This window comes from Myxine glutinosa, chromosome 3 (genome assembly GCF_964187855.1).
Source record: "Myxine glutinosa chromosome 3, kmMyxGlut1.1, whole genome shotgun sequence".
In the NCBI taxonomy this organism is placed as follows: domain Eukaryota; kingdom Metazoa; phylum Chordata; class Myxini; order Myxiniformes; family Myxinidae; genus Myxine; species Myxine glutinosa.
This window is the reverse complement of record NC_136263.1, coordinates 156,055,080-156,069,173: the sequence shown is the minus strand read 5'-3', so window position 1 is coordinate 156,069,173 and position 14,094 is coordinate 156,055,080. Positions and strand designations below refer to the sequence as shown.

Here is a 14,094-nt window from a genome sequence, read left to right as displayed (position 1 = left end):
TCTTTCCTGGAACTCCTAGCAGTATCCATGTGTTTTATTCCTCTCCCACCCCCCCCCCACCCCCCTGATTGACTGAAAATTTTAAAATAATTGCATATTGGGTCACGGAATTGGATCACAAATCAGAAAGCTAAAAGCCTGTTTTGTTTTGTTTTAGATCAAAAGGTCAAAGGTCAAGGTTGCATAAAATCATCAATTTTCAACCAATTGACCTGAAATAAAACAATTACATATTGGGTCACTGAATTGGTTCACGAATCACATTCCTTCACATTCACATTCATCCACACAACCACATTCCTCCCCCCACCCCTTCCCATGACTCCACACCCCAAGCCCTCTCCCTCCCACAGATCTCCAGATGTCCCTGTTTTCTGCTGTTGTACTTGTGTGCTTCCCTCTCTCTCCCCTTATTGTCTCCCGCTCCCTTTATTATATGTTTTATGTGTCCATTTGTTTTTTTGTGATTAATGTTAGCTCTTACACAAGTCTCGATGTTGTATACAAAAATAAATAAATCAAAAAGTTATGGATGGATTCAAACGAATCTTGGTGGACAGGTTAGTTGTGTGACGAGGATGAATCATTTCAATTTTGGTAAAGATTCGAATCCGGATCCGGATACAATAATTTTTTTCGTGATTCTTCATCATTGAATGATGGAGCGAAAAATGATATATAGCGCAATGTCTCAAAAATTATTGACGGATTCAGATGAAACTTGGTGGACAAGTTAGTTTTGTTACAAGGATGAATCAATTCTATCTTGGTGAAGATCTGAATACATATCCAGATACGAGACTTTTTTAAATTTCTAAGTGATTCTTCACAATTAAGTGATAATACAAAAAAATAATATATAGCATGATATTTCAAAAAGTTGTGAACGGGTTATAACAAAACTAGGTGGATGAGTTGGTTAGGCGACAAGAGCAAGCCGATTACATTTTGGTTCAGGACCGAATCCAGATCTGGCCCATCAGTGAGAAACAAAACATAAACTGTTCAGCCTGGCAGAGGTATGTTTGCTCTCTCCAGAGTGCCGTTCTGGTTTGTATTGAATGCATCTTTCAATGCAATTTTCCAACTTGTTGAAAACATTTTCCAGTGATTGCTGAGTCATTCCATGAATTGCCTTTGTGGTCATAGCCCTGTTCATAACCCTTTTTGGGTCATTGAAAGAATATGGTTTTGATGAGTAAACAAGTTTCACATAGCCCCATAAAATGTAGTCCAATGGGGACAAGTCAGGCGAACTACGTAACCAAGCATTTGGTCCACGTCAACTGATACACTTGTCTGGGAAGACGTCGTTCAAGAGCTGTCACACATTCAAAGAATAGAGGTATGGAGCCTCGTCTTGCTGGTGCAAGGTGATATGTAAAATATTTAATCATGTAGTTCGGGAACGAAATGCGGTAATTGTGGTGGTTGACTTTACCACTGATGTCGAAGTTGCCTCATCAGAAATGTCAACTCGTCAAGAAACCCAGTGGAATTGTGAATTTAACAACAGCAATAAAACATTAATAACTAGAAAGTATCTGGAAATGCAAAACCCGTCCACGTCTGCTTTGTATTCAGACTTCTTCTTCCATATGCTAAACATGACTAAACAGCTAAAAAAAAAAAAAAAAAAATTGATGATTTTAGGCGACCTTGACCTTTATGACCTCAAAAGTAATAGGCTTCAGTGATCTAATATGCAAACCCTGCTCGAATTTCAAGTCAATTGAATGCAAATTGACGATTTTATGCAACCTTGACCTTTTGATCAAAAAAACCCAAAAACAATCAGCATATAGCTTTTGATTCGTGAACATTTTCAGTGACACATTATGCAAAATTTTTTAAATCTAAGTCAATTGGATGAAAATTGACGATTTTATGCAACCTTGACCTTGGACCTTTTGATCTAAAAAAAAATAGGCTTCTAGCTTTTGATTCGTGAACCAATTCCGTGACCCAATATGCACATTTTTTAAATTCTCAGTCAATCGGATGAAAATTGACGATTTTATGCAACATTGACCTTTGACATTTTCATCTAAAAAACAATAGGCTTCTAGCTTTTGATTCGTGAACCAATTCCGTGACCCAATATGCAAATTTTTAAAAATCTAAGTCAATCGGATGAAAATTGACGATTTTATACAACCTTGACCTTTGACCTTTTGATCTAAAAAAAACAATAGACTTCTAGCTTTTAATTCGTGAACCAATTCAGTGACCCAATATGCAAGTTTTTAAAATGTAAAGTCAATCGGATAAAAATTGACGATTTCATGCAACCTTGACCTTTGACATTTTGTTCTAAAAATAAAACAATAGACTTCTAGCTTTTGATTCGTGAACCAATTCAGTGACCCAATATGCAATTGTTTTTATTTCAGGTGAATTGGTTGAAAATTGATGATTTTACGTGAAGCTGTTCTTTGACCTTTTGACCTAATTATTAATTTGGCTTCTCCATTTTCTCATAAAAAAAACTTCGATGACAACTTTTTTTACCATTTGAGCTTTTATGACTGAGACACAGAAGTGATTGCAAAACCCCAAGCGGAACGCGTTAACAACATTAACAAGAACAAACTTGATGAATTGTGCTTTCATATGCCATTTACCGTTTGTTTGTATCATATGTACATCAAAAGTTATAAAAGCTATAAGTTGCACAAGGACTTTATGGACACCCTGTATGTACAACTTGGACCTGCAGGTTTCGATTTCACCACCTTAATGTCAACCAAACCCAACACCAACTTGGGTATAAAACGGGAAACTTGTGATGACTTTGGGTCCAAAGGGCAATCAATGGCTTTGTAATTGGAGAAAAACAGCACAAACACAGAAGAGAGAACAAAAAATAATCTACCTGTCAAGCAATGCTCTTTTTTGTTCCCGTGGACCCAGAATCACTCGGATCACGTGGGTGTCGCCGGTTGAATGTACCCCGGGAGTGCCGCGAGTAATTGGCAGATCCCCTTGTACTTGTAGTTGTAGTTCGACCATCAGGGGGCTCGATGCGCGTACGTCACGAGGACCCCTCCTCTGCGCTCCTTTCTCGCCCGATATTCAAGACATCGCTGCTTCTTGTTTCTTTCTTGGTCCGTTTCGTTATTTGCTCCATCGCACCGTCTGCGCACGTCTCGTCCCGCCCGCTGACATCACGGGGACCGAGAGGCGGAGCCGCCTGTTGAGCGGACACTCGTTGCGCAGGCCGTGTTTACTCGGTCGCAGCAGGACGTGCGCGGTACGTGCCGGACAAGGGTCGTCTCACTCGTGCGTTCCCCCGGAGCGAACGTCTGACAACCCCGTCCGTCTAGACAGCGTCAAGCACAACTATCCCAATTGTCTCTTCCAAATGTTCGCGCGTTTTACCACCACGTGGTGCTCCTTTCGTTTTCCTTCGGCGTTCGGATTCCCCGTCGTCCTCGCTTAATCCCAAGTAGGTTTTCCCAAATCCCCCGGGATTCAATCCCAAGCGGTCCGAGAGCTCTGAGCGCCGAACGCGCACGTCTCCCCGTCGAGCGTTCCGAAGAGACATGTCGACACGGCGATATGGGCAAGAACGACGACTATGAGCGAATGGTCGTCAACGTGGGGGGCCTGAGGCACGAAACGTACCGGAGCACCCTGAAAACCGTACCAGGGACCAGGCTCGCACGGCTCGCCGAGACGGACCCTCGGTGCGTATCAAGTTTTGACCCGTACACGGGGGAGTTCTTCTTCGATCGACACCCGACGGTGTTCGCGCTCATCCTCAACTACTACCGCACGGGGAAGCTGCATTGCCCGGCCGAGGTTTGCGGTCCCCTCTTCGAGGAGGAACTCGCTTTCTGGGGTATCGATGAGACGGACATCGAGGCGTGCTGCTGGATGAACTACCGACATCACCGGGATGCCGAGGAAGCCCTCGACAAGTTTGAGAGTCACGACCTCAACTACGGACAAGATGGGGCCATCGACGACGGCGTGTCTCGCCTCGACGGCTGCTCCAGAACTGAAGGATCCATCCACTATTGGAAGCTTTGGCAACCAAAGATCTGGGCGCTTTTTGAAGATCCTTATTCATCACGTGCAGCGAGGGTATGTCCGCCAGGTTCGGTTTTAACATGGACATCCTCCATATCTCCATATATAATCTAATATGTGCGAAACGTGTGCACCACATAATACACATATATATACAGTGCAAGTCCATGAACGATAAAATTAACCGTGTTTTAGTGGCAGTGATGCAGTAAGAACTTGAAATCGCAGGTGAGGTGAGAATGCGTGCTTATGATCCACACCTGGAACGAGATAATTATTGTTTTCACCCTTACGACGGATTTATCTACACCCAGCAACACCGAGTGTTAGGTGCCCGAAAAGCAAACTCCAAAAGTTTCCAAATCCAAAACTCCAAAAGATGAACTCCAAAAGTGAAATTAACTCCAAAAGAGTTTAAAAAAATAGATTATCACTCAATATTTAGATGTCGTTTCTTGGCAACTACTCTTCAATGATACTCTTAATCAACATAGTTGTTTTTAGATGTTGTTCATTTCATCAATCATAAACATTCAGTTTCAATCTGAAATTTACTCTGTCTTCTGTTTAAGTAAACTTCATAGCTTTTGATGTTGCTGTGTTTGTAGTTCACAAAAAAAAAAGAAGGTTTTGTTTTGGAAGATCCATATATTCAGAAATTAAGGCAACCCAGGTTATAGTGAGTCCTATAGCTTCCCAACAAACGAGGCTCAGGTGGCTGGTGCTTCTCATTTTTTAATATTCAAATATTGTGAAGGCAATTAATTGACTTGGGGAAAGCCCATGATCAGATCTCTCAAAACGTGTGAAAGCCACTGGGTCAGTTATTACCTGCCGTCCCTCAACCTATAGCATGGAGGTCTTCCCTCAAAGGATGAACTAGACAACGCTCAGCTTCCCAGATCTGGCAGGATCAATGTCAATCAGGCTTAACAGCTCCTCATTAGATTCATAGTACAACACTAGATTGAGTCTTACAACCTAAAATTTGCTTCATTCTTCAGTTCCTTGACGTTCTCATGGAAAACTATCAGTTAACAGGTGTCCGTCAACAGTAACATAAAAAACTTACAGGTGCCAGATTCGGAAATTATGTAGCAATTTTGAAAGAAATGTTGAAAATTTGATTATATATAGTGTTGAAGTGCATGCGTTTTTTCATTTATCCAAGAAGCTTATACTGTAGGTTGCAAACTACCTGCTTCAGCAATGATGCAATAAAATGGTAGCGGGTACAAATTCGGAATTCGGAATGTATATATATGTATATATATTAGTATATGTAATTTAGTTCACCAACTGACTGATATATATATATATATATATATCTGTGCAGCGTCTGTCCTGTCCTGTGTTGTGTTGTGCTGTGTTGTGTTGTCACTGAACTACCTTCTCAAACTTTTGTGAAATCGTACCAAACTTCTGGAATGCACATATCTCTCCCGTCAGTATGTCCTCAGGGTATTTTATTTGAAAAATTTTCCAATTTTGTTTTTTGGGGGGAATTTTTTTGGGAAATTTGTTTTTTTTCAACTTCAATTGTTTATAAAATGTGATATCACGTATATTACAAATACATTTGTGCAAAATAATTGTTTGAATTATGATTGGTTTAAACCATGACAAAACGGCAACTCGGGTACAGTCATTTATCTATATATCTACACATATGGGCAGTGTCTGTGTTGTCACTTAACGACTCCCTCAAACTTTTGTTTCCGTGGTTGTGAAGTGTTTTTAATAACGTTGTGGTGGTTTTGAATCATGTGATGGAGGTATTTTGAATTATGTGGTGGTGAGGTGTTTTTAAATGACGTGGTGGTGAGGTGTTTTTATTACGTGTTTTATGGCTGTGATGTGTTTTTATTACGTGTTTTATGGCTGTGAGGTGTTTTTAATTTTGTGGTGGTGAGGTGTTTTTATTACGTGTTTTATGGCTGTGAGGTGTTTTTATTACGTGTTTTAAGGCTGTGAGGTGTTTTTAATTTTGTGGTGGTGAGGTGTTTTTATTACGTGTTTTATGGCTGTGATGTGTTTTTATTACGTGTTTTATGGCTGTGAGGTGTTTTTAATTTTGTGGTGGTGAGGTGTTTTTATGACGTGTTTTATGGCTGTGAGGTGTTTTTATTACGTGTTTTATGGCTGTGAGGTGTTTTTATTTTTGTTGTGGTGAGGTGTTTTTATTGCGTGTTTTATGGCTGTGAGGCGTTTTTATTATGTGTTTTATGGCTGTGAGGTGTTTTCAATTTCGTGGTGGTGAGGTGTTTTTAATTTCGTGGTGGTGCGGTGTTTTTATTACGTGTTTTATGGCTGTGAGGTGTTTTAAATTACTTGGTGGTGAGGTATTTTGAACTACGTGGTGGTGAGGTGTTTTGAATTACGTGGTGGTGAGGTGTTTTGAATTACTTGGTGGTGAGGTGTTTTGAATTACGTGGTGGTGAGGTGTAATCGTTCAAAACTTCCAGTCTGCACATACCCCTCCCCTATGTATGTGCGGAGGGGTTCTTTCTTGAAAAAAAAACATTCAACCTAAATCTTCAACCTAAATTGCCGATAAAAATGTAATATCACAAATACAACAAATACATTTGTGCAAAGTAATTGTTTGTATTATGATTGGTGAAAATCATGACAACACAGCAACTCAGGTACAGTCATTAGCCTCAGTTAAAATAAGCCCGTTCCTCAGTATCGACGCTTGGTGAGGCGAGCGCAGCGAGCCGAGCCAAGCTAGTATATATATATATTTGCACACTCATAAGAGGGTTGCTCAAAAAGTTTTGCAACACAATTTTTTTTATTGCTAGTAATTTATTATACAATTATTTGAACATAATCATAGGATAACTAGATGTATTTATTACATTCCTCATTTTTCTACATAATCTCCGTCAACTTCAACAGCCTTGCGCCAGCGAGAAACAAGAGCATGTATCCCCTTATTGTACCAGTCTTAATCCTGCACTCGCAGCCACTTCTGATCACTTCTTCAATAACCCCGTCATCACTCCCAAACCTTTTCCCACAGAGGGCATCCTTAAGGGCTCCAAAGAGGTGGAAATCTGAGGGAGCAAGATCTGGGCTGTATGGTGCGTGGGGAAGAACAGTCCATCCGAGTTTTGTGATTGCTTCTTGTGTTTTCAAACTTGTGTGTGGTCCTGCGTTGTCGTGTTGAAGGAGGATTTCAGCAAAATTTTTGTGAGGTCGAACACTCCTAAAACGTTTCTGCAATTTTTTAAAGAGTTTGAATATACAGATCTGAGTTAATGGTTTGACCACGTGGCATGTCTACCAAAATCACTGATTCTGCATCCCAAAAGAGGTGGCCATGACGTTCCCTGCTGAAGGGGTAACCTTAAACTTCTGCTTCCAAGGAGAAGTTGGATGATGCCATTCCATTGACTGTATTTTGGTCTCCGCTTAAAAGTGATGTATCCATGTTTCATCCCCAGTGACGATCCGTGCCAAAAGCTTTCACCATCAGCCTCGTAACGGGAGACCAAATCTGAACACACCTCTTTCCGCAAAGTTTTGTGATCGTCGGTTCGGCTTCGTGGAACCCAACGTGCACACACTTTTGAATATCCTAAGGCATCAATAATGTTGTTCACACTTCCCTTGGATACTGAGAGCTCAGTTTAAAGCCTTCTGGTTGTAATCCATCAATCCTTTCAAATGAGTTCATCAGCACGTTGAAGCAACGCCGGAGTGACTGCTGTTGTTGGCCGGCCAGAGTGAGGCGCAACACTGAGATCTGTTTGGCCTTTCTCAGAAGCCGCAATTTGTGAAGCCCAACGACTAACAGTGTTTTTATCAACAGCATTGACTCCGTATACATTTTCTAACCGCCTGTGAATGTTCGTTACTGATTCCTTCTCTGCCACAATAAATTCAATAACAGGCTGTTGTTTAAAACGCTCACCACCACATAGCGCCATTTTGACGACCCACTGCGCATGCGCTAGAAAACGTATTGTTCCGCGGAGCTGCAGTAGTAAGCGGGACATTCAAAATTAACCACAGAATAGGTTGCAGACATTTCCTGTTGATTTTGACTGAAGTATAGAAAGTGTTGCAAAACCGTTTGGGCAACCCTCATATAAATATATGTATATATATACATATATACACTCATATAAATATATATATATATAGTGCATATCAAAAAAAAAGGTAATCCGAATTCAAGGGGTTAATATGCAAAGGTTATTTATTTTGACAATTTACATGTGGTTTACTAATTAAGAGGAGATCCTCGGCTTTCCATTGATACCTTCCATGCATCATTGCTGTCACACATGACCGAGTACATGTTCATTGAAAATGACAAGTTCAAATCGCATTTTTACAAGTTTGGCTAATCGATGCAAGTCAGGATAATTCGGAGCAAAATGAACGTCAGATGTGAACTTTTCTCAGGAATGATTGGCCTTTATGCACCCACACCTTCAACATGTCCACCTCCCCTTTCAGCACAAAGCTCACAGCGGCGGCGCATGCCCTGAACTGCTCGTCTCACCATAGCCGGGTCATTGCGCAAAGCATCCACTTCATGTCGAATAAGGCCCTGCAATTCGTCAAGATCACGGGAAGGAGTTACGAACACCTTGTTCTTTAAATGTCCCCAAAGGAAATAATCACATGGTGTGAGGTCAGGTGATCTTGGCGGCAATTCCACTGCATGGATGAGGGCGATGACTCGGTCTCCAAAGAGTTCCCTCAGTCGATCTCGGACAGCGATAAGACGATGTGCTGTGGCACCGTCTTGGGCCCACCAGAGATATCTGAAGACACCACGAACCTGTCGCTCAAAGTTCTCCTCCAGCTGTGGTAAAACTTCATCATTGATCATCTGCAGATACCTGTTACCAATGACATTCCTTTGAAAGAAAAATGGCCCGATCACCTTACCACTTCCACAAAGTTCCAACCAAACAGTCCACTTTTGTCGATTCATGATGGTGTCAAAATTAAATTCCGGGGTTTGTCCTGTTGGTGCATATTCAAGAAAATTATGGGTATTGACCTTGCCGCCAATGGTGAAAGCAGCTTCGTCGCCGATAACAAGATACCGCAGGAAATTGAAATCTGCTTCGCAACGTGCTATCAACCATCTGGCAAGCACCAGCCTCCTGGCAAAATCCCCTGGCGTAAGTTGATGCAGGATGTGAATCCGATATGGATGTTGGTGGAGGTCCAGTCTTGTGATTCGGTTGAATGTTCCCGAAGGCAATCCCGTCCCATTTCGTCTTGTGCTGGTATCCCTAGGATGCTCCAAAACTTGCTGCCTTACTGTTGCAATTGTCATTTCCGATTGCCCAGTGTGCCTCCTACCAGAATTCCCATTGTTGTGGTTGATGCTAGTGCCATGCTCTTGGTATTTTCTAGCATTCGCCCAGATGGTTTTGGCTGCTGGAGGCTCCCGTTCTGGGAAACGTTCCCTGAACGCATCACGAGTTTGCTGCAAACTTCCAGTGTGGTGAAAGGTTGTAACCACGAAGGTCCGCTGTTCAGTCGTAGGTTGAACCATCTTTTCAATTATTCAGACTGTCTCTAAACCCATACACTGTAGGCCCATCTTAAATACCCATCTTAAACAAAGGATGACGCAACCGACGATTACCAGACCAGCTTAACAATTTTACATAATCAACCTGGCAGTCGACAAGTAATGCGTCCATTTCAAACTGTCTTGCACCGATTAGCCAAACTTGTAAAAATGCGATTTGAACTTGTCATTTTCAATGAACATGTACTCGGTCGTGTGTGACAGCAATGACGCATGAAAGGCATCAATGAAAATCTGAGGATCTCCTCATAATTGGTAAACCACATGTAAATTGTCAAACGAAATAAACTTTGCATATTAACCCCTTGAATTTGGATTACCTTTTTTTGATACGCACTGTATATATATATATATATATATCTATATATATATATATATATATATCTATATATATATATACACTCATATAAATATATATATATATATATATATATATATATATATATATATATATATATATATAGATATATATATATATATATATATATATAGATATATATATGTATATATATATATATATATATATATATATATATATATATATATATATATATATATATATATATATATATATATATATATATAAGCGTCGTTACTGAGGAACGGGCTTATTTTAGCTGAGGATAATGACTGTACCTGAGTTGTCATGATTTACACCAATCACAATACAAACAATTATTTTGCACAAATGTATTTGTTGTGTTTGTGCTATTACATTTTTATAGGCAATTTAGGTTGAAGATTCAGGTTGAATGTTTTTTTTTTTCAAGAAAGAACCCGTCAGCACATACAAAGGGGAGGGGAAGGTGCAGACTGGAAGTTTGGGACGATTACACCTCACCACCACGCAATTCAAAACACCTCACCACCAAGTAATTCAAAACACCTCACCACCAAGTAATTCAAAACACCTCATCACCAAGTAATTTAAAACACCTCACAGCCATAAAACACGTCATAAAAACACCTCACCACCACGAAATTGAAAACACCTCACATCCATAAAACACGTAATAAAAACACCTCACAGCCATAAAACACGTAATAAAAACACCTCACAGCCATAAAATACGAAATAAAAAGACCTCACAGCCATAAAACACGTAATAAAAACACCTCACCACCACAAAATTGAAAACACCTCACAGCCATAAAACACGTAATAAAAACACCTCACCACCACGAAATTGAAAACACCTCACATCCATTAAACACGTAATAAAAACACCTCACAGCCATAAAACACGAAATAAAAACACCTCACAGCCATAAAACACATAATAAAAACACCTCACAGCCATAAAACACATAATAAAAACACCTCACAGCCATAAAATACGTAATAAAAACACCTCACATCCATAAAACACGTAATAAAAACACCTCACAGCCATAAAACACGAAATAAAAACACCTCACAGCCATAAAACACATAATAAAAACACCTCACAGCCATAAAACACATAATAAAAACACCTCACAGCAATAAAACACGAAATAAAAACACCTCACAGCCATAAAACACAAAATAAAAACACCTCACAGCCATAAAATACATAATAAAAACACCTCACATCCATAAAACACGTAATAAAAATACCTCACAGCCATAAAACACGTAATAAAAACACCTCACAGCGATAAAACATGAAATGAAAACACCTCACAGCGATAAAACATGAAATGAAAACACCTCACAGCCATAAAACACGAAATAAAAACACCTCACAGCGATAAAACATGAAATGAAAAACACCTCACATCCATAAAACACGTAATAAAAACACCTCACAGCAATAAAACATGAAAGAAAAACACCTCACAGCCATAAAACACGAAATAAAAACACCTCACAGCCATAAAACACATAATAAAAGCACCTCACAGCCATAAAACACGTAATAAAAACACCTCATAGCCATAAAACATGAAATAAAAACACCTCACATCCATGAAACACGTAATAAAAACACCTCACAGCCAAAAAACACATAATAAAAACACCTCACCACCACGAAATTCAAAGCACCTCACAGCCATAAAACACGTAATAAAAACACCTCACCACCACCAAATTAAAAACACCTCACAGCCATAAAACATGGAATAAAAACACCTCAACACCACGAAATTCAAAGCACCTCAGCCATAAAACACGTAGTAAAAACACCTCACCACCACAAAATTAAAAACACCTCACAGCCATAAAACACGTTATAAAAACACCTCACAGCCATAAAACACGAAATAAAAACACCTCACAGCCATAAAATACGTAGTAAAAACACCTCACCACCACAAAATTAAAAACACCTCACAGCAATTAAACATGAAATAAAAACACCTCACAGCCATAAAAGACGTAATAAAAACACCTCACAGCCATAAAACACGAAATAAAAACACCTCACAGCCATAAAATACGTAGTACAAACACCTCACCACCACAAAATTAAAAACACCTCACAGCCATAAAACACGAAATAAAAACACCTCACAGCAATAAAACATGAAATAAAAACACCTCACAGCCATAAAAGACGAATAAGAACACCTCACAGCCATAAAAGTCGAAATAAAAACACCTCACAGCCATAAAATACGTAGTAAAAACACCTCACCACCACAAAATTAAAAACACCTCACAGCCATAAAACACGTAATAAAAACACCTCACAGCAATAAAACATGAAATAAAAACACCTCACAGCCATAAAAGACGTAATAAAAACACCTCACAGCAATAAAACATGAAATAAAAACACCTCACAGCAATAAAACATGAAACAAAAACACCTCACAGCCATAAAACATGAAATAAAAACACCTCACAGCCATAAAAGACGTAATAAAAACACCTCACAGCCATAAAAGACGTAATAAAAACACCTCACAGCCATAAAACACGAAATAAAAACACCTCACAGCCATAAAACATGAAATAAAAACACCTCACAGCCATAAAAGACGAAATAAAAACACCTCACAGCCATAAAATACGTAGTAAAAACACCTCACCACCACAAAATTAAAAACACCTCACAGCAATAAAACACGAAATAAAAACACCTCACAGCAATAAAACATGAAATAAAAACACCTCACAGCCATAAAAGACGTAATAAAAACACCTCACAGCCATAAAACACGAAATAAAAACACCTCACAGCCATAAAATACGTAGTAAAAACACCTCACCACCACAAAATTAAAAACACCTCACAGCAATAAAACACGAAATAAAAACACCTCACAGCAATAAAACATGAAATAAAAACACCTCACAGCCATAAAAGACGTAATAAAAACACCTCACAGCCATAAAACACGAAATAAAAACACCTCACAGCCATAAAACATGTAATAAAAACACCTCACCACCACAAAATTAAAAACACCTCACAGCCATAAAACACATAATAAAACCCCTCACAGCCGTAAAACATGTAATAAAAACACCTCACAGCCATAAAACACGTAATAAAAACACCTCACAGCCGTAACACATGTAATAAAAACACCTCACAGCCATAAAACATGAAATAAAAACACCTCACAGCCATAAAACATGGAATAAAAACACCTCACAGCCATAAAACATGAAATAAAAACACCTCACAGCCATAAAACACGTAATAAAAACACCTCACAGCCATAAAACACATAATAAAACACCTCACAGCCGTAAAACATGCAATAAAAACACCTCACAGCCATAAAACTCGAAATAAAAACACCTCACAGCCATAAAACATGAAATAAAAACACCTCACAGCCATAAAACACGAAATAAAAACACCTCACAGCAATAAAACATGAAATAAAAACACCTCACAGCCATAAAACACGAAATAAAAACACCTCACAGCAATAAAACATGAAATAAAAACACCTCACAGCCATAAAAGACGTAATAAAAACACCTCACCACCACAAAATTAGAAACACCTCACAGCCATAAAACACATAATAAAACACCTCACAGCCGTAAAACATGTAATAAAAACACCTCACAGCCATAAAACACGTAATAAAAACACCTCACCACCACGAAATTCAAAACACCTCACAGACATAAAACACATAATAAAACACCTCACAGCCGTAAAACATGTAATAAAAACACCTCACAGCCATAAAACACGAAATAAAAACACCTCACATCCATAAAACACGTAATAAAAACACCTCACCACCACAAAATTGAAAACACCTCACAGCCATAAAACACGTAATAAAAACACCTCACAGCCATAAAACACGTAATAAAAACACCTCACCACCACAAAATTGAAAACACCTCACAGCCATAAAATACGAAATAAAAACACCTCACAGCCATAAAACACGTAATAAAAACACCTCACCACCACAAAATTGAAAACACCTCACAGCCATAAAACACGTAATAAAAACACCTCACCACCACGAAATTGAAAACACCTCACATCCATTAAACACGTAATAAAAACACCTCACGGCCATAAAAG

At 39.1% G+C, this 14,094-nt stretch overlaps 1 protein-coding gene across 6 annotated transcripts in view; it reads left to right on the top strand.

Annotated features, from left to right (window-relative positions):
* The first annotated feature begins 3,057 nt into the window (after positions 1-3,057).
* LOC137423108 (voltage-gated potassium channel KCNC1-like) overlaps positions 3,058-14,094 on the top strand; it is an 88,592-nt gene continuing 77,555 nt past the window's right edge. For 5 of the 6 annotated variants that reach the window (XM_068109925.2, XM_078774692.1, XM_068109923.2 and 2 more), the window contains exon 1: positions 3,063-4,089. In XM_068109925.2, coding sequence (XP_067966026.1) covers positions 3,562-4,089 — 528 coding nt within the window. In that variant the 5' untranslated portion in view covers positions 3,063-3,561. Of the gene's footprint in view, positions 4,090-14,094 lie in introns of all 6 variants that reach the window. The other variant, XM_068109922.2, reaches the window with a different exon arrangement.